The sequence below is a fragment of the Bos javanicus genome, chromosome 2, assembly GCF_032452875.1.
Source record: "Bos javanicus breed banteng chromosome 2, ARS-OSU_banteng_1.0, whole genome shotgun sequence".
In the NCBI taxonomy this organism is placed as follows: domain Eukaryota; kingdom Metazoa; phylum Chordata; class Mammalia; order Artiodactyla; family Bovidae; genus Bos; species Bos javanicus.
Genome location: NC_083869.1, coordinates 50,469,668 through 50,492,304, shown reverse-complemented (window position 1 = coordinate 50,492,304; position 22,637 = coordinate 50,469,668). Strand labels below are relative to the sequence as shown.

The 22,637-nt window shown below is 34.3% G+C and overlaps 1 protein-coding gene across 1 annotated transcript; it reads left to right on the top strand.

Annotated features, from left to right (window-relative positions):
* Positions 1-167: 167 nt before the first annotated feature.
* On the top strand, positions 168-937 carry LOC133235588 (sorting nexin-6-like). The gene has a single exon (XM_061397281.1). It carries the CDS (start codon positions 196-198, stop codon positions 835-837), a length of 642 nt encoding a protein of 213 aa, XP_061253265.1. The 5' UTR covers positions 168-195; the 3' UTR covers positions 838-937.
* The last annotated feature ends 21,700 nt before the right edge of the window (positions 938-22,637 follow it).

The following is a 22,637-nucleotide window of genomic DNA, read 5'->3' as shown; positions in this document are numbered from 1 at the left end:
TCTACTATCCTTGCCTTAAGAATCCCATGGACAGAGGAGCCTGGCTACAGTCTATGGGGTCACAAAGAGGAGGTTGGGAAGATCCCCAGGAGGAGGACATGACAAGAGACTTAGCATACACACACACACACACACACACACACACACACACACACACACATATGTGCCTGCGCTGGCCCTTGCCTCGGAGCAGCCATGATGGACGGCCTGGACAACGGCCCCGACTTCCTCTTGGAGGAGGACCACGGACTTAAAGCAATAAATGTAGATTTTCAGAGTGATGCTGCTCTGCACGTGGACATTTCTGATGCTCTGAGTGAGAGAGACAAAGTAAAATTCACTGTTCACACAAAGAGTTCATTTCTAAATTTTAAACAGAATGAGTTTTCTGTTGTTCGACAACATGAGGAATTTATCTGGCTTCACGATTCCTTCATTGAAAATGAAGACTATGCAGGTTACATTATCCCTCCAGCACCACCAAGACCTGATTTTGATGCCTCAAGGGAGAAACTACAGAAACTTGGAGAAGGAGAAGGGTCTATGACGAAGGAGGAATTCACGAAGATGAAACAGGAATTGGAAGCTGAGTATTTGGCAATATTCAAGAAGACGGTTGCAATGCATGAAGTGTTTCTGTGTCGTGTGGCTGCACATCCCATTTTGAGGAAAGATTTAAATTTCCATGTCTTCCTGGAATATAATCAAGATTTGAGTGTGCGAGGAAAAAATAAAAAAGAGAAACTAGAAGATTTCTTTAAAAACATGGTTAAATCAGCAGATGGAGTAATTGTTTCTGGAGTAAAGGATGTAGATGATTTCTTTGAGCATGAATGAACATTCCTTTTAGAATATTATAACCGAGTTAAGGATGCATCTGCTAAATCTGATAAGATGACAAGATCCCACAAAAGTGATGCAGATGATTACAATAGAATTGGTTCTTCATTGTATGCTTTAGGAATGCTTTTATATGCTTTTAGAATCTCAGGATTCTACAGATATATGCAGGATATATACACACACACACGTGTGTGTGTGTGTGTGTGTAACATATTATATGGACTTTCCTGGTAACTCAGCTTGTAAGAATCCACCTGCAATGCAGGAGACCCCAGTTGGATCCCTGTGTCGGGAAGATCCCCTGGAGAAGGGACAGCTTACTCATTCTAGCAGTGTGTGTGTGTGTGTGTGTGTGTGTGTGTGTGTAACATATTATATGGACTTTCCTGGTAACTCAGCTTGTAAGAATCCACCTGCAATGCAGGAGACCCCAGTTGGATCCCTGTGTCGGGAAGATCCCCTGGAGAAGGGACAGCTTACTCATTCTAGCAGTGTGTGTGTGTGTGTGTGTGTGTGTGTGTGTGTGTATAACATATTATATGGACTTTCCTGGTAACTCAGCTGGTAAGAATCCACCTGCAATGCAGGAGACCCCAGTTGGATCCCTGTGTCAGGAAGATCCCCTGGAGAAGGGACAGGTTACCCATTCTAGCATTCTTGGACTTCCCTGGTGGCTCAGATGGTAAAGAATCTGCCTGCAATGTGGGAGACCTAGGTTCAGTCCCTGGGTTGGGAAGATCCCCTGGAGGAGGGCATGGAAATCCACTCCAGTATTCTTGCCTGGAAAATCCCCATGAACAGAAGAGCCTGGCAGGCTGCAGTCCATGGGGTCACAAAGAGTCAGACATGACTGAGAGACTGAGCACACATAAATAAATTTAAAAATTAATTGATACATATATTTTTACTGAGTGCTTTCAATATGCCAGACATCTAATCAAATTTGATTCCACAAATATATGTTGAGCATGTTTCATGCTACAGACACTGCAAGGTACCATGGTAGGCAACATTCCTGTAATCAGGAGAAGTTAAATAATTTCAAGATCTGTATTCAAATAAAGAAAGACCATTTCATCCAACAAACCAAAATGTGTTTCTGCTAGATTAAAGAAATAGAAAATAATTCAAATAGAAAAAAATAATAAATTCTTATGAAATTTTTCAAGTCAAAAATATCTTGAGCCAAACAAAATAGAAGTATTTAAGGAAAAATCAAGTTGATTTGAAAATTAAACATGATTGAAAAAATTGTACATGAAAAATACAGTAAACAAAAGACTAGGGCACATTCACAGCCCATGAAGATCTCGTGTCACTCATCATTTAGGTCATACAAACTGATGTGAAATAAATACACTAAAACATGAACAGACACATTTTTGATTAGCATGAATTTAAAATTTGTGCAAAAATAAAACCTGTAAATAAACTGTAGGAAATTTTTAAGCTAGAATCAAATACATAAATTATAACAATAACATTGTTTTGAACACTAACAGAATTTTGGAGGGAAAAATTTTTTAGATTCTTAATGATGCCAAAGGTGTGAAAAAATCTGCAACATTTAAAATGCAGTTGGTATTGTAAATTATAATGCTCTATAAAGAAATTTTTCTTTTAAAACCAGTGTAATATCATATGATTCTTGAACACCACTTGTGGGTTTTTTATTAGCAGATTTCTACTTTATACCTTATAATTATTTATAATTATAATAAATTAGGAAAGCCAACTTGGTTGAGGAGAATAGAATGATCAAAGAAATTGTGTTAGATCCACATGAGGAACTATTTAGTGGCTCATATATCATAGTGTTAAGAACATAAGCTTCAGCATCAGATTCTCTTCATTTGAAACACAAATGAAATAATACCACCAGTCTGACTATATATATATTTTTGAAAATTTCTTTCCCTCAGTTTATTCGTGAAATTTGTATACATACAATCATATATATATATTTGTATATGTGCTATGTAGGCAAACACATACAACATGTAATTGTATGTGTTTGCCTACACAGTTTTTTTAATCCATGTTATCACAAGGTGGAATATCTCTGAAATAACTCCCATAATATTTTGATCAATAAACACCTTTTATGCTTTTACTCTATGCCAGATGCTCAGAATTTATAGATGAATAAGAGACTGTCCTTTTCCTCAAGGGAAAGACTATTAGCACACATTCAATGAAGAGGCATAATTCTATCAACAGGATTTGGTGGAGGAGGAAGGAGGAAGGGAATCAATTTTATCTGAGGTGTTATTACTTTTTTTATCATTGTACAAGCTTTTTTCCTCCTTTAACCTATATAAAACTTAATTTTCAAATCCTGTTAAAAAGAATATCTATTTCTTAATTAGTTTAGGAGTTATGGTAGATTATCCACTGAAAGATTAATTACATGCTTTCCAGTGAAGTATTATAAACCATAAGTTTAAAGTTGGACCAGATGCATTTCAGCCCTGAAAACTCATTAACCATCTGACCATGTTGCACATATGGTAACAAAGTGAAGAATGTATCCAGTCAAACACACATAAACACTTCTTCATCATCATGGGACAACTGCCTCTTAAAGTATGCCAGGAATCGTTCATACCTACAAATATCTAGTGTAGAAACAGACAAGCAGGCAACTGAGAGATTTAGAATGGTGGGTTTGAAAACCCACACTGAGTAGATAGATATTAACACTGTTCATCTGGTTTGCTTTTGTCACAAAATTCAGCATCCATCTCTCTTAATCTCAAGTTGAAAATGAGCTTGGAATGGGAACTGTTAAACTCTGTGTTGAGAGTGGACATCTTCACTAATATTGGGTAAAACACAAGCACTGATTTTATTGACCAAAACATTTAATACTTAAATGATCTAGCTATCAGTTTATTGCAGAGGGTTATCCTCCACTTCCTTGGCAGGTATCAAGCTTCAGGCATATTCTAATTCTCTTTTGCAATTCCCCTTTTCAGTATGACCCTGACAATTCCTCTTGTAAGTGTGACCACTGACAATGTACACTTTGTGCAACTCTTCCCATCACAAGATGGCAGCCAGTCTCAGCAGCCAAGACCTTGTGATAAATGAGGTGGGAAAGGAAGTATTTGACGGTTCCATGTAAAATGCCAGAATATGTCTATTCATAAATAGGCCTGTCAAAATAGTTTACATTTGGTTTTTTCAATAATTTTTTGGCAAATGTCTTAAATTTGATAGGTGTTTACACACGGATAACAAACGCTAGCTTTATGCTTATTCTGTATTTTGATGAAATTTATTAATCAAAAAAAGTTTATGAAAGAAAACCATCTGTTCACCCCTTTCTTTGAACATGGATAATCCTTTTGAATTCTGTAATAGCCAACTTATACTTTTATGATGTTGCAATATAACCATATAGCAAAAGAGGTTTCTACCTTTTTATATGATTCTTGAAAAGTATCCATTTCTTCACTGAATTTTCTGTTTTAATGAAAAGAAGTGTGAGATAACTGTTTTTTAGTCTCAGTAGACAGTTCTACATATGTCCATAGGTACAGATGGGTCTACAACAATGGTCAACATCTATCAAGTAAATAACATTATTTTCCTCTCTATGAATATGAAAAACTAAATGGCAACTTGACTTATTGTTTCCCCTTCTTTTGAAATGTAATGAACAGAACTGATGTTAATTTCTAAATTCCTAAATATACACACTACGTTGCTTGCATGGTTTTAAAAAACAACCTAAGTTATTATCTTTTTGTGAGCATTTTTAGAGTGACTTGTATTTATTTGCTGATTGTGGGTGTTTATTTTCATGCAAGAGTGTGTGAGCGCTGTTATTAAAATAAAATGTTTGAGGGAAAGGGAACAATATAGTCTGCTATAAAATGCAGAGAAAATTCATTAATATTTATTCTTTAAATGTGTTACTACTAGTTTTTCTTTGTATTCATTTCCATCATCATCTGTCTTTATTAAGTTAATAATAAGGGGATAAAATTTACCAAAGAGTCATAGCCTGAAGGAAAACAGTGATAAGGATTAAGTGAGACATGTAGCATCATTTAACTGAATTGTTTGATTATTTTAAGGGCATTCTGAGTAGATGTTATCTTCATGTCACAGGCAACATATTAAAGGTTCATGCTACATAGATTTGATCACACATATGAATGAAGCCCTTGTCTGAATAAGTAGTATATCTTTAAACAGAAAAAGAAAAGTCAGTGATTATAGTAGTAAATGAATAACTCATAAGAAAGAAGTCATTCTGGCTCAAAGTGTACTGAGGTTTTAAAGAAGAAATAATCAACCACAATTTGATGTTTCTATCTTAAATTTTAATATAAAATTTCAAACATTTCTACTGATTTAATAGTGTTTATTTGTACTGCTACCCTATTCTTTAATAATGTTGTATACTAATCATCAATTGTAAAATAAATAAAAATGGAAAAAAAAGTAAGAAGACCATAGCCTGAAGGCTACGGTTCTGACTATAAGCATCCTTGTGTTCAACATGAAGAAAAACAGAATATTTTACCAATATTTTTCTCAAGAAAACAGTTGCTCAACACAACTTTAAAGAAATATAAGCTGTGGAAAATTGGGATGAAAAGTAATGAATCCATTAGGAAAATCTCAGAAAGCACTACAAATTATGTTTGCAAGAATTTATATTCTTAAAACTTTAGTACAATAATTTATTCCAGGGGAAAGAAAACTGTTCAAAATTTAGTAAAGGATAATAAAAATATCTTCCCAAAAATATGACCTTGAAACTTGACTACTATTGTTATCTGATTTTTAACCTTTTAAGGTTTTATAGATTTGGTAGTTTAGATATATGTTTTATAGAAAAATATTTTCAGAGCTTTTTTTTTAAATGCAGCTAAGTTATTTACAAAAATATTCATCTTGTATTTTGAGATATTGCTCAGTCACACAGTCGTAGACAACTCTTTGAGACGCCATGGACTGCAACCCACCAGGCTCCTCTGTCCATGGAATTTTCCAGGCAAGAATACTGGAGTGGGTTGCCATTTCCTACTCCAGGGGATCTCCCCAACTCAGGGATTGAAGCTGTGGCTCCTACATCTCTTCATTGTCAGGTAGATTTTTTTACCACTGAGCCACCTGGGAAGCCCATAATCTGAGATGTTAGCACATTATCTGGGGTCTTATCTGTCAATATAAATTTCTATGCTACAATACTATATGTTAAAAAATCATAGAAAAATCACAACTTGTGTCTAGTATATTATATTATGTTATATTGAAGGAATATTTTTAATTGAGGTCTTAATGCCAGAAACTGCAGATTAGGGTGTTTTGATTTTTTTTTTTTTTTTTGATGTTGATATGGAGAAGTAGGCAAAAACAAGAGTATAAATAGGGAAACCAAGTAAAAGTCATGGAGCGCCTACTAAGTGTCTGAGATAGTGCTGTATGCATGCCAAGCCACTTTGGTCGTGTCTGAGTCTTTGCAGACCTATGGACTGCCATGGTCCTCTGTCCATGGGATTCTCTAGGCAAGGATACTGGAATGGGTTGCCATGCCTTCCTCCAGGGCATCTTCCTGACCCAGAGATTGAACCCAAGTCTCCTGCATCTCCTACTTTGCAGGAAGATTCTTTATCCACTGAACCACCTGGGGAGCCATTGACATAGTGTTACACAAGTTCAAATTCATTTTCTTATTTAATTTTAAGACAAATATGCAAACTTTTAATTTTTATTCCTACATCTATATGAGAACATGGTGATTCGGGTAGATTGATTTTCTTGCCAAATGTTATACAACATGGATCAGGTGGCAAAGCCCAAGTCTTTTGGCTCTAAAGCCTTTGTACCACACATCACAGTTCCAAGTACGCATATTTCTTAGTCTTTTCCAACTCGCATTTCAAGCCTAGACAGTTAAATTTGTTGACTACAATGCTCCTAGCACTTTCATGCCGAATCCTGTTCCCAACCATTCTGGTATCCCTCTTCTGACCATCTTTCTCACTCCTGAACATCTCTCCATTCATATCCACAACTTTCAAAACATCCTCATCTATATTTCAGTAGGATCACATTCTCACCTGCAATTCCACAAACGTTTGCATAAGAAACAGAACCTTCTGAAAAGCGAACTCAACACGTCTTAATACCTGCTTAACCCTAGTGTAGGAAACAGTATGGATGCTGAGATCTCTCACTATGACTTGAGTGTTTATTATGTAATATTTAATATCAAAACATATGTGTCTTATAAAGATGTGGAAAAATTGGAATGTGAGCACACCTTTGATGAAATTGTGGAATGGTACAATTGCTATGGAAAGCTGTATGGCAGTTCCCCCCAAAATTAAAACTCCTGTATAGCCCAGAAGTACTACTCCTCAATATATATCAGGATGTAAATAGGGAGGACAAGTTCTCAAAGAATTAAAAGCAGGGTCTTAGAGAAATATTTATACACTGTTCATAGCACCATCATTCACAATAGCCAAGAGATTAAAGCAACCCAATGTCCATTGACAGACAGATGGATAAGGAAATGTGGTATATACATACAACGGAATATTATTCAAATGACGGACATTTTGTTACATACTATAATGTGTAAGACCCTTGAAACATTATGTTGACTGAAATGAACCAGTCACAAAAAGACAAATCCTTTATAATTTTACATACATGAGGTATTTAGAGGGGTCAAATTCATAGAAAATGCAAGAAGATGGGGATAGAGGAGAGGGGAAATGGGAAATTTTTTAACGGATATAGAATTTCAGTTTCACAAAAGGAGAAAAGTTCTGGAGATCTGTTAAACAACAGTGTGCATCTATTTAATGGTACTGAACTGTACATTTAAAAATTATTAAGATGGTAAATTTTAGTCTGTGTGGTTTTTACAATTGAAAAAAAAATATTTGCCTTATAAAAACTGAAAGAGAAACTTTCATTATTAGAATTAGAGCTTTCTATAGAACACTAAGTGGGCTTTTTTTTTTATCACTGGCTTCTCAGAAATGGTGAGAAAAATATCAATAACCTCAGATATGCAGATGACACCACCCTTATGGCAGAAAATAAAGAAGAACTAAAGAGCCTCTTGATGAAAGTAGAAGAGGAGAGTGAAAAAGTTGGCTTAAAGCTCTACGTTCAGAAAACTAAGATCATGGCATCTGGTCCTATCACTTCACGGCAAAGAGATGGGGAAATAGAAATGGTGGATACATTTCCTTGATAGCTTTTATGAAACACTTCTTTTGCTAACATTTTCTTAACTTCCCTTATGTTGACTTCCAGTGCTTGTGGATATGTTTTTCTATAGACTGGTAAGTGCGATAGTTCAGCATTGTTACCATCTCTTCATTTAAATTTCTGGCTATACTTAGCAATGTCATGCCCATCCTTCTATTATGATCCCATTTATGATGGTAAACATGTATACTTTATAAGGGTCATTAATGAATAAAGAAGTACAGAGTAGCTTACAGTTAGATTCTACAAGAAATCCCAAAACACTTAATGTAAAGAACTATAATTTAGCTTTCTTTTTCTCTATTTCACACTGAACTATGTTACTAAAAATCTTTATTAGTTATTACAAAAACAAATTTATTAAAAATGATAGTTAATAGAGATATTAATATATTTAAAATGATATTATTTATTCAAAATTCATTCCTTCATTTCTCTATTAAGAAACTTAAAATTATATAATTTTATTGATGTATACTAATGGCTTAATATTACTATAGATATGTATGTATATAACTGGGTCTTTTCTCCATGTTTCTGAATTCCTTCATTCCTTTAAAAGTCAACTTTATTTACACAAAACATGCTTTCCTTTTTCTGTTTAACCACTATTTAGTTTTCATCAGTTTTGGAGAATTCCTTAGTGACTATACTTTGGTTTTTATGTAGTTTATTGTTATGAATGCTTCATAATGTCCTTTCTAAAATATCTCACATTAATCATAGGTAATGTTTCTCTAGTTTTAACCTTCTTATCTAATCATTTTAACCTCTTTTCAGGAATGAAACTCAGTTTTGGATCTTCCTCTGCTGCTGCTGCTGCTACTGCTGCTAAGTCACTTCAGTCGTGTCCGACTCTGCGCGACCCCATAGACAGCAGCCCACCAGGCTCCCCCGACCCTGGGATTCTCCAGGCAAGAACACTGGAGCGGGTTGCCATTGCTGTCTCCAATGCATGAAAGTGAAAAGTGAAAGTGAAATTGTTCAGTCGTGTCCGACTCTTCGCGACCCCATGGACTGCAGCCCACCAGGCTCCTCCATCCGTGGGAATTTCCAGGCAAGAGTACTGGAGTGGGATGCCATCGCCTTCTCCGTGGATCTTCCACTATGGACTGTTAATTGCTCTAAAAAATTTATGGTCATATAAACTCACTAAGCTTATTCATTTCCCCTTGGTTTCCAAAATGATATCATCTGGATCATTACCCTTAGCTAAGAAGGTATTCTGTACATTGTTAATGTTATAAAATTGGCAAAGGATATTGAATTGATTCTCTGGTTCTTCATAACAAGTTAATTTTAGATATCTTTGACAATTACAACATATTATTTTTAAACATATGACTCAAATTCCTTGGTGAATTATGGCATTTTTTCCTATTATGGGTATAACTATTTGTGTAAAGGGTGAAAAGGTATTCCTTTTCAGTATATGTCTTCTGTTTCAAGATAGATGCATGATTTAAACATTTCCCAATATTGTCATTATGTAGCTGTTTCACAAGGTGCATTAAATACTCTAGGCATAAATTTCCATCAGTATCACTTTATAGATTTATTATATTACTAATTATTCTATGTAAAAAGTCAACTCATTATTATTTGATTTGAGTTTTAGTACTTCTTCATTATAACTTTGATTTGAAGAGAGAACTCTAAAATGTAATTTTCTACAAGAAAAGCAAAAATTAAAACAAGAAAAATAGCAACAGATGCTTCGAGAACTTCTTCACTTGGGGATACATATGTTTGCTTTATTAATCCTGTGGTGCTTGAAAATACAAGTTTTAAAAATCCTACAACCTAGAAATAGCACAACACAAAGAGAACACCAAGAATAATAATAATAAAACAAAAAACACCCTAGTCAGATAGTGGTCATTAAAGTTATTTTCCCAGTGATACCCTTAGTTAATGGTGTAGCATCCACACAACTGAGTCCAATTTCTTTCTCTGTCTCCTGTTTCTCAATATTTTGCATCATTCTTGCATAGTTTTTTTCTATGTAAATTATTTTTGTAAACATTTCCTTGCCAATCTTCCTATTTCAATTAGTCTATAATATTATTCAATTTGCAGACCACTACTTCTTCATAATGAAAAACAGTACAGAAATTCAAAATAGTTTCCAAGATTCTCAGATGAAAGTTACTATCTCTTCAATGAAATGGAAGTCCTCAATGTTTTAAGGATATTTGAGGAAAATTACTAGGTTCAATTGCTTTTATAGAAACTAGCTCCTACAAAGTGTTAGCTTAAGAATTAACTATATAGCAGTTACATATTAGTCAAACTCTCCTATTAAAAATATAATTTTACTTTTGATTTTTTTTTCTAATTCTTTTCTCTAGGAATTCTAAAAGTGCAGATCACACAAAGTCTGATACTGGACTCCCTGTGATGACTTAGAGGGATTGGATGAGGGGAAGGGAGGGAGGCTAGGGAGGGAAGGAATATATAACAATGGCTGATTTGCATTGTTGTATGACAGAAACCCACATAGGATTTTTGTAAACACTTTTTAAGGATTTACATAAAAAATAGGGGACAACTGTGAAAAATACAAATGTTCTGTCTTAAAACTGATTGTTTTCTTCTGAATTTTAAATAGCTTTATTGAGGAATAACTAGCATATAATTAACTGTGGTGTTGGAGAAGACTCTTGAGAATCCCTCGGACAGCAAGGAGATCAAACCAGTCAATCCTAAAGGAAATCAGTCCTGAATATTCATTGCAAGGGCTGATGCTGAAGCTGAAGCTCCAATCTTTTGGCCACCTTATGCAAAGAACTGACTCATTTGAAAAGACCCTGTTGCTGGGAAAGATTGAAGGCAGGAGAAGAAGGGGATGACAAAGGATGAGATGATTGGATGGCATCACTGACTTGATGGACATGAGTTTGAGCAAGCTCTGGGAGCTGATGATGGACAGGGAAGCCTGGCATGTTGCAGTCCATGCAGTCACAAAGAGTTAGACATGACTGACCAACTGAACTGAACTGAAACTGCGCATAAAGTTGGATGAATTTTAACATATGTATACATTTGAGAAAATATCACCTCAATCAAGATAATGAACCTATCACCATCCCCAAATGTTTCCTCATGCCTCATGTTAATCCATCCCTCCCTCCACTTTCTCTTCCCTCAGCAAACACTGATCAACACTTTATCACTGTAAGTTAGTTTCCACTTTTTGTACTTCCGTATGAATGTAATAGGAGAAGGCAATGGCACCCCACTCCAGTACTCTTGCCTGGAAAATCCCATGGATGGAGTCTGGTAGGCTGCAGTCCATGGGGTCACTAAGAATCGGACACAACTGAGTGACTTCACTTTCACTTTTCACTTTCATGCATTGGAGAAGGAAATGGCAACCCACTCCAGTGTTCTTGCCTGGAGAATCCCAGGGACAGGGGAGCCTGGTGGGCTGCCGTCTCTGGGGTCGCACAGAGTCGGACACGACTAAAGCCACTTAGCAGCAGCAGCAGCATGAATGTAATCTTATGGAATACACTTATTTTTTCTCTTTGGTTCTGGCTACCTTCATTTGCCATAATTATTTTGAGGTTCAGCCATGCTTTTGCATGTATCAATAGTTCACTGGGTCAGGCAGATCCCCTGGAGCAAGGAATGGCAACCTACTCCAGTATTCTTGCCTGGAGAAGTCCATGGACAAAGAAGCCTGGTGGGCTAAAGTCCCTGGGGTCACAAAGTGTCAGACAGGACTGTGTGACTAACATAGTTCACTACTTTTATTGCTAAGTATATTGCATTATGTGTATATATCATAATTTGTTCATATACTTAAATGATTATGGGTATTTGAGTTATTTCCACTTGGGAGCTATTAAAAATAAAGCAGCTACAAACAATTGTGTACAAGTTTTTTTTTTTTTTTTTTTTATGGGCATGTGAATGTCTACAAACATATGGTCTTTTGGATAAATACCTGGAGTGCAATTCTGGGCAATATGGTTAAGTGTCTGTTTACTTTGTAAGAGATTTCTAACCTGTTTTCAAGGTAGCTGCACTGTTTAACATTTCTGCTGGCAATGTATTCAATATGAGAGGTGTAGTTCCTCCATATTCATACCAGCATTTTCATAATCAATGTCTTCCATTTTAGCCATTCTCTTGACTTTTTAGTACAATTGGTAGTTTCCATTTTCATTTCTTAATAATTGATAATATTGAACATTTTTTACTGTTCTTATTTACCAGCCATATATCTTCTTTGGTGAAATGTAGCTAAATTGTTTTCCCACTTTTTATTTTTTGTTATTTGTTATTATTATTGTGTTTTGATAGTTCTTTATATTTTCTGGGTACAAGTCCTTCATCAAATATATCATTTGCAAATGTCTCCTCTCAGTCTGTATTTTTTTTCTCACTCTCTTGTCATATTTTTTAAAACTCACAAATTTTTAATCAAAATTTTAATCAAAATCAAAACCAGTTGTTTTTGTGAAAATTGATAAACTGATTCCAATATTCTTAAGAGAATGCAATAGTTTAGGTAGAACAAAAACAGTATTAACAGAGCAATAAATTTGTAGGACTAGTTTCAATGTTTGTTTTCAAGCCACTGTATTCAAGAAAGTGTCTATTTGCCATACTAGAAATATAGATTAATGAAATGGAATAGAGTATCCACAAATGTTATGGAAAAATTCAAATGAACTTTTTGGCCAACCCAATAGTTTGATGTAGTCCTGTTTATTTTTGCTTTCATTGTTTGTGCTTTTGAGGCCATATTGAAAAATTCAAGTGAGTGCATGATAGTCGCTCAGTGCAAGCCCATGGACTGTAGCCTGCCACTCTCCTCTGTCCATGGAATTCTCCAGGCAAGAATACTGGAGTGGGTTGCCATTTCCTTCTCCAGAGAGTCTTCCTAACTCAGGGATTGAACACAGGTCTCATGCTGCAGGCAGAAAAAAATTTTGCTTGCTAGGATTCAGCATTATGCAAACCAAGAACTTCCAGCTGTCCAAGCTGGATTTAGAAAAGGAAGAGGAACCAGAGATCAAATTGCCAACATTTGCTGGATTATAGAGAAACAAGGGAATTCCAGAAAAAACATCTACCTCTGTTTCATCGACTATGCTAAAGGCTAAAGTCTTTGACTGGGTGGATTATAGCAAACTGTGGAAAGCTCTTAAAGAGATGAGGATGCCAGACCATCTTACCTGCCTCCTAAGAAACCTGTATGCAGGTCAAGAAGCAACAGTTAGAACCCTGAATGGAACAATTGAGTGGTTCAAGATTGAGAAAGGAGTACAACAGGGCTGTCTGCTGTCACACTGTTTCTTTCACTATACACTGAGCACATTGTGAGAAATGCTGGGCTGGATGAGTTACAAGCTGGAATCAAGACAGGTGGGAAAAACATCAACAACCTCAGATATGTGGATGATATCACTCTAATGGCAGAAAGCTAAGGATCTAAAGATTCTCTTGATGAAGGCAAAGGAAGAGAGTGAAAGCCGGCTTAAAACGAAATATTAAAAAAACTAAGATCATGGCATCTGACCCTGTTACTTTATGGCAAATAGAAGGGGAAAATGTGGAAGTAGTGACAGATTTCCTCTTCTTGAGCTCTAAAATCACTGAGGATGGTGACTGCAGTCATGAAATCAGAAGATGTTTGCTTCTTGGCAGGAAAGCTATGACAAACCTAGACAGTGTGTTGACAGGCAGAGACATTACTTTGCCAACAAAGGTCCGAATAGTCAAGGCTATTGTCTTCCCAGTGGTCATGTACAGTTATGAGAGCTGGACTGTAAAGAAGGCAGAGTGCCAAAGAGTTGATGTTTTCTAAGTGTGGTCCTGGAGAAGACTCCTGAGAGTCCCTTTGACAGCAAGGAGATCAAACCAGTCAATCTTAAAGGAAGTCAGCCCTGAATATTCACTGGAAGGACTGATGCTAAAGCTGAAGCTCCAGTAATTTTGTCATCTGATGTGAACAACTGACTTATTGGAAAAGTCCCTGATGCTGGGAAAGACTGAGGGCAGACGGAAAAGACGGTGTCAGAGGATGAGATGATTGGATGGTATCCCCAATGCAATGGACATGAGCTTGGGCAAACTTTGAGAGATGGTGTTGGACAGAGAGGCTTGATGTGCTGCAGTCCATGGGGCTGCAAAGAGTCAGCATGACTGGGCAACTAAAATACAACATGTCCTTGTTAGCCGTTCTTTTAATTTAATGTTTGAATAAAAAAAAGTGACTAGTTCAGCTCCAAACTCAAATAGGTGCATATGTGTTGATAGTTTCCTGAAAATAATCATCATACTGTGGTATGCAAGGGGATAGTTTTACGTGGGCTTCCCATTTCATCAATCATGGTATTTCAATGTCTTCTCAAGGGCATTCTTGGACAAAAATGTTTTCTGTTTGTTTTTGAGTGTATGAAGGGAATACAGTGATTCCTGATATCATTAGATGCCACTGACATGATTCAGACCAAAATATCAGCATTACTTTTGCACAGAGTGAATGTCAATACAATGAAAAGTTAAAGAAGGTCTTAAAATTAAAAAAATAGCTTTGATTTTTTGGACCCCTCAGAAACCTCTAAACTCCATTTACCCCTCTAATACCTTTTATGTTATTATTGTCATATATATAAATGTATATATTTCTTTGCAAAACCTATAGAAGGTTATTGGTGCTTTTTACTAAAATATTTATGGGGATTTATCCCAGGGACGGGGGAGCCTGGTGGGCTTCCGTCTATGGGGTCACTCAGAGTTGGACACGACTGAAGCGACTTAGCAGGAGCATCCACATATTTAACATTTTGTTCTTTATTTGGCACAACGCATGTGCACTTCTATTTGGAATCTTGGATTATTTTCTTTTTTGGGGTCTTAAAAACTCCCTTAGAAGTTCTATCTGAGTAAGTGCCAAACAACGAATCCTCTATTTTCACATGTTTGGACACATCTTTATTTTGCCTTCATTTTTACAGAGTATTTTCATTGGAGATAATATTTTAGGCTGTCATTATTATTATTAATTTTATTATTATTTTCGTTCTTTAAAAATACTATTCCATTTTCTTCTGGTTTCCACTGTTTCTCAGTCCCACCTGTATATTGGTCCCTGCTGCTGCTAAATTGCTTCAGTCGTATCCGACTCTGTGCGATCCCATAGACAGCAGCCCACCAGGCTCCCCCGTCCCTGGGATTCTCCAGGCAAGAACACTGGAGTGGGTTGCCATTTCCTTCTCCATATTTGTCCCTACTGTCCAATTACTTCAGATAACTGTTTTCTCTGTTTGATTATTATTCATCTTTATCCTTTTTTGTTTGTTTTGTTTTTTGGGTTTTCTTTCAGGTTTTTTATTTTTCCCCTCAGACATGCTACTCCATCATAAATGGGAACATAATTCCTCTCTAGTTTATTATTATTAAAAAAAATAATAATGATAATGGGAGAAATGTTATTTCTATTTGCTTTTAATTATTTTAAGTATTCAGGTTCCTCAATGTCTGACCTGGATTACTAGAAGGTTTGAAGGGGAAAATGAGCTACATTTAATCTGTTCACACATTCCGTCCTGTGGTTCTAAAGAAGAAAGCCAAAATTTGTCTTTCTGTCAGACTTTTAAATGAATCATTTTGATAAACCCTCTTTGTCATGAATATGTAAGCCAAGTACCTTACTCAGTATTGTGTTGGCAGCAGGCCCAAATATTTGCTCAGTAAGAAAAATGTCAATTCTTCATAAGAGGTTGATGACTATTTTCATTATAGTGTGAAAGGTTATACCAGTTGAATAGTGTAAAATGGGCATCTCAGCAGAGTGATAATTGGTATATTAAGAAGGAATCTTGAGCTTCATGTAGTGGAAACCTGAGGAAAGAGACAGAAGGAAGTGAGGGGATGAATGTAGATGAGCTCAAGGAGGAAAGAGATTAGTGAGACAGGGAGAACAAGGAGAAATAGCCATCAAGGACCTTCTAATGTAAGGGGGAAAATCAATGAACTACAGGCAGTCAAAGTCTGCTAGACAATTTTCAATACTCTGATTATTTGTTTGAATTCCCTAATGATATTTTTTTGAGGAACTATAGTATCGATCTTCCAAAGTATCATTCGGTGCAGATGTTTCAAGTGGCACAGAGGAGCAGAGATGAGGCCACAGGATGTGCAGTTTATAGACAGAGATGAAAAGAAACATCAGGATATGTCTGTATTCTCTAGAGTTTTTAGGAATTACTTCAGGAAGTTATTGGACTCACTGTTCTATTTCAAGAGGGGATTTGAATTATTGTACTTCTGATACAAAAAGAAAAGATAACCTTAAAAGGATAGGAAATGTGAAAGCACTCAAGTTCTAATGTCTATAAAATTGAACCAAATTAGAGAATTACATAGAAAAAAAATTATAGGAGGACATTTTATACTTATAGAAATTATTCTAAAAATCCGTTTGTAAAGACTACTAAAGTACTCAGTAATATACTGAACAGTGAATTTGCTTAAATTAAACAGGATATTCATTTATTCTACTTTTGATATAATCACCAATAACAGAAAAACAAAAGATCTTTAATGACATGTTATGCCTTTGAGTAAAGTAACTCATATCAATAACCAGTTCCAGCCTTTAACTCAAAGAGCTGCCTAGAATGAAGAGGCCTCTGGTTACAACTTTTAATATATAAGTTAAGTAGATTTTTAGTTATGCTTTTTTTTCCATGGAACCACAAAGTGGCAAATCTCTAAAATTTGAAAACTTCAAAGCCTTGTTGGAAATTGATTTATACTGAAAAACTCTATATACTATAAGAGGGTAAGTTTTCTTCTCATTCATTCGTTTCTCCTAAAAATGTCTGCAAATGTTAAAGGAATTTTTGCGGTTTAGAGACATAGAGGGAAGCAAACTAATAGCTTTTTTTTCATTTGCTCAAAATCCTCTATCACTTTTATAGTACTATATGCATATTATTCTAGACTACTGAGGCAAACATTTAAAATAAAGCTGCCAACCAAGTAGCAGTTTCATTCCTATATATACCATTTTGCAGTGATTTTTCCCTATATTTTTTCATAAATGAACTAAAAACCAGTTTATTGCTCTGTGTAAAAATATCATTATTATATTCACTTACTTAAATGCTTCTAATTTTAAAATAGAGAATTCTACCTTTCTATCACTCTCAACATATATGTGTCAGATATAAATTAATCTAAATTTATATTTTATATACCTATATTCCATATTAATACAAATAGATGTAGATATAATAAATACATAAAGCTTATATAGGTACAACATTTCTATAGTTTTATTTTTAGTTCACAGCACACATTCAGTTCAACTTATTTATTAATCAATGATTAGAAATATGTTACTATGTTGAAGCGGCCATGGCCTTTGTTCCATGTCACTTGTGTGACTTAGGCTGACACATAGCTACAAAGCATGACGGATCCAAGTAATTAAAGTTCCAATCATTTACCTTTCTATGCTCAGTTTCAACCCTGTTAGCCTTTGCTCTGAGTTCCTAGTATTTTAATATTGCCAGATATTTGTACACGTGTATACATGCACATGTTTGTGACTATAAATAATACAGAAGAGTCATTAAGTTTTGCTGTATTTGAAGAATTTTTAAGCATGTTCATTTTAAAGTTTGTTAATGTATTATTAAACTCCTTCATCATTATATTTTTAAAAGAAAACTTGACTTTCAATAAATTTACATTTCACCCAAATTTGAGACTTTCTTTGCCTTGTATAAAAGATGAGAATCAACAGTAAATAGATGTTATGTCCATACACAGAATTAAAGATGCTGGAAAAGTCTACATGACTCACTTATCAGTCCTTCTGCATTAAACCAAATAAATATGAGTTCCTCAAAGAAAGTTGATTACATAAACAACTTCTTACAGATTTCTCAGATGAAGATGTAGTTTATAATTAAAGTTTATGTCTCTAAGAGTCATTTACCTAATTTGATAAGGTAAATATAAAATAATTGTTTAGATTAAAAATTAAGATTCCAACAGAAGTTCAATCTCATCACAAGATGTTCAGTTTTTTGTATTAGCCAGCTTGATAGACTAGGCAATCTTTTTACTTTACTATATAGTAGTTTCTGTTTGGATAATAGCACCCAAGACTTTAGCCAGATTTACATTTTAATGGTACAATCAATACCAAATTAACACTTTCTTTGGAAGTCTATTCAATGACATTAATTAATGATCTCTATCCCCACCTCTTGATTTTACCCCTTGGCTATATCTTGTTCTAACATTTTTATTTGACTATATTAAAACATGGTAATAAGACTTTTTAAATATTTGTACTTTTTTAAGTTAGATGTCAATTGGCAAAGACCTATTTTTTTTCTTTTAATTATTTTATCACTTTTTGATTGTTTAGTGGCAACTTAATGGAAAGTGTATTCCTAAAATATCTATTAGAAAATAATTTAAGCAATTTTTCAGTAGAAGAAAAGTAGTCTACCTAATTATGTAACTATATTTGGAAAGAATATTAGATTATTGGATTGGATTACTACTTTTACAAAGTGTATCAGTTAAAGAATTATATATTTAACAGATTTACAATAATAATAATGCAGCCATTGTTAGGATTTGATCAGTGTCATGCTTAATTGCTTTTGATTGATTGATGGCTTTAGGATAATGTATTTGTTCCAAGTTTCTTACATGAATCATTCCTTTGATCCTTACAGTTATCCTGTTAGGATCTCCTGGCCACTGGCATTCAGTTGCTAAAAGCAGCATGTTCGTTTGGCTGTGGATGCTGTGGCACTTTAAAGCAGCATTCTGCCAGTTCCCTGTCTCATGTGATAACAAGGCAAAATTCTTTTTGTACAGGTGCTTTGCTTTTATAAAGTCATTGAAACATTATCAAATGTGTTATTTTTCTTGCTGTATTACACAAAATTCACTACAAATTCCCTGGCTTTTTAGTTAGACTGACCTTTCTGGCATGTGAAAGTCAGCTATAATACTGTATTTGCCAGAGTTTTCATAAATCGAGTGTAAAAGAAAAATGGATGATTAATAAATGTTATAATGTGTGTGTATCTGTCTGTTTATGCATATATATTAACTATCTCACTCTGCAAAGTGTGAATATAAAAACAAAATTAAAACTATCATCTGCTATCACCATTTTTCAGAAAATTAAGGACATTTTAACAAAATGTGTGGAATAGATTTTATTTCAGAAAAAAGAAAGACTTTCTGAAATATTGACAATTGCAAACTTACTCAACAATATATTTTAGAGTTTCTGTATTTTAAAATAAAATGTCCAATGATTCAGTATTAGTCTGGGTATAAATTTGACAGTATATGAATCTATATTTGCTAAGATATCACATAAAAGTCTTACTTTTTATAGATATATCTTTTATCATTTTATATTAAATGTGGTCATGATTAAAAAAGGGGAATGTAGTGACATTTAAATATTTGTAAAATGTGAAAATAATTGTAAATAAGCACTGTATTAAATAGCAAAGTGATAATGATTTCATTTTGAACATCTGGAAAAAATTCCTCTGCAATTTTACTAGTGAATATAGTAAAATAAGTTTAAAATAAGTTGTCTTTATCACCTAAAGATTTCCATTCTTATTTATACATTTTTATTAGGAATAGCTATTGGATTTTACCAAATATCAGTTATACATATATACATATATTCAAATGTTTTATGTTTTAATCAACATATTATCAATCTATTAATAAACCTTCTTATATCAAATCATCTTTGTATCCCTAAACTTGAATTGAATATAGTGAAATATTTTTCTAACATGGTACTCAATTTTTACTATTTAAGTTTTAAGCATTTAATATAGGTTAATCTATAATTTTGCTGTGCTTAGTTGCTCAGTCATGTCCACCTGTTTGCAATCCATGGACTGTAGCCCGCCAGCCTCCTCTGCCCATGGGGATTCTCCAGGCAAGAATACTGGAGTGAGTTGCCACGTTCTTCTCCAGGGGATCTTCCCAAACCAGGGATTGAACTCAGGTCTCCCACATTGCAGGTGAATTCTTTACTGTCTAAGCCACCAGGGAAGCAAATCTATAATTACCACTTGGATTTTTTTTCTCAAATTTAAGGATTAAGATTGTACTAATTTCATATAATCCATAGGAGAACTCCATTTTTTTTATTTACTCGTAAAGATGAAAACAAACTCTAATTTCTCTTTTTCAATTATTTCAATTTTAATCCCTGTAAAACAGAGAATAAAAAAAAAGATAATTGTGTGGTAATACAAAGTAAAGTTAAATCTGACAATGATGAAAAATTCAAGGCAACTTAATAAATTAAAACTTTCCCTTGTTGCACTTATAACAACTAATATTCAGTTTAGATAGCTTTTATGATTGCTTTGATGCTTTTGAACTGTGGCTTTGTAGAAGACTCTTGAGAGTCCCTTGGACTGCAAGGAGATCCAGCCAGTCCATCCTAAAGGAGATTAGTCCTGGGTGTTCATTGGAAGGATTGATGTTGAAGCTAAAACTCCAATACTTTGGCCACCTGATGTGAAGAGCTGACTCTTTGAAAAGCCCTTGATGCTGGGAAAGATTGAAGGCAGGAGGAGAAGGGGATGTCAGAGGATGAGATGGTTGGATGGCATCACAGACTAAATAGACATGAGTCTGAATAAACTCCGGGAGTTGGTGATGGACAGGGAGGCCTGGGGTGCAGCAGTCCATGGTGTCTCAAAGAGTTGGACATGACTGAGCAACTGAACTGAACTGAACTGATGATTGCTTTATAATGTTGGTTTCTGTGAAATAACTGGCAACACCAATACGTCCTAGATGACTTTCTTATTGGCACTCACTATATCCTGGGAGTATGCCAATTCTTCCAAATATCCCAGAATATTTATTAGAAGCAAAATGACATTTCTTTTTAATTTTGTATAGGCAGTTACATGTCTCATTTTAAAGATTTAATATCCTAAATAGACTTAATACTCATTATCCCTTCTAATTGCACTAGCATATTATATTTGCTTTAATATGATTCAGGGGGCTAAACCTGCTCAAACTTAAGGCAGTAGTTCTTAACCATTTTTTAAAATCACAGACATCACTGAGTATCTAATTCAAGTTCTTAACATTTCAGTAAGAAAAGTAAATACAAACTTACAATTATACACTAATGTCAAATCTTTATCAAAGAAGCATTAACTATTAATACTTAAATAGCATTCATGTATTTTAGTTTTCTGTAAGATTAAATGAGAGGAGAAATTAAAATTACATCCCAAATAAACTTATGTCACAGATAATTAATAATGTAGCTTTTATATCAAATTTATGAAAAATTTTGTCAAAGAAAGTGGCATATTTCCACAATTAACACCTTCCTGAACTAGAAGTATAGCAGAATTATCTTGGAATTGTAAAGATGAAAATAACTATTTTTTTTAATGTGATTTTATGCTCTACCCAATTTCCAAAGTATGCATGTATTTATATATGGATGTATTAATGAATGTATGCATGTGTTTATCATATTCCATCAACTCTAACAACTAATTTGAAGTCATGGCTATGTGAAAGAGTGTCATCTATATTCAGTTGGCCTTTTATTTAATCTAGGAAAATGTCGAGGTCTCCAAATTCAATCAATTTTACCTCAACCAATTTCTAAATATAAAAATGACAGTGTTTGTTACGTATATAATTTATGTCCATATTTTCCATATAATAACAAATCATGTCCCACTTTTAAATGTAGTTATCTCTGTATACATATGTCATTTTCAACACTACACTTTTTAAAGTTCTGGAAAATAACGCATTTATATTTTTGTTTTCTGTGTAATGAGAAAGGTATTCCTGCTAAATTATCACCTCACATGTCTCTTATACCCATAATTAGGTGTGTACACACACAGTTTCTGTAAATTCTGACTTTTTTAATGGGATTTTCTGTTGACGGTTTTTGCTAGGTACATGTTAATGAAAATGTGGAATTCTGCAGAGTATTCTAAAGTTTTGAGAAGGTAAGATTTTAGATCCCTAAAAATGAAGGGTTCAGAAAAATATGTATATACTTGTCAAGTCTACAGAATTAGGACTTCACTGCTCATCAAACCATCGGGTTGGGAAATAGGGGGTTTGAAACAATCTTATTTTTAGATGCAGGAATTCTGTGGTCAGGCATGGACATTTGTGGTTTCTGTGTTACCTCCTGGTATCTCTTATAGTATAAACCTTTTACACATGTAGAATTTCAGTAAGTAATGCCACTTAAAGCACAGGTTTAATGTAGAAATAAAAAACAATAAAAGGTAGTCATCAAGTAGTATCTAGAGAAGTCAATGTTTTTCAAGATGTTTATCAAAATCATTTGTACATTTAAACACTGGTTGTTCTATGATTAACTGGTATATAAAATCAACTTTTCATTATATTTCAGTACATTGGCAAAGCATTTAAATTAATCCATATTATTTGTTTCATTTTTTCTCTTTTTAAAATTGAGGGTAAATTCTATCAAAACTTATATAGTATTT

Excerpts from the sequence above, each read along its gene's own strand:
- LOC133235588 (XM_061397281.1), top strand. The coding sequence starts at position 196 with ATGATGGACGGCCTGGACAACGGCCCCGACTTCCTCTTGGAGGAGGAC.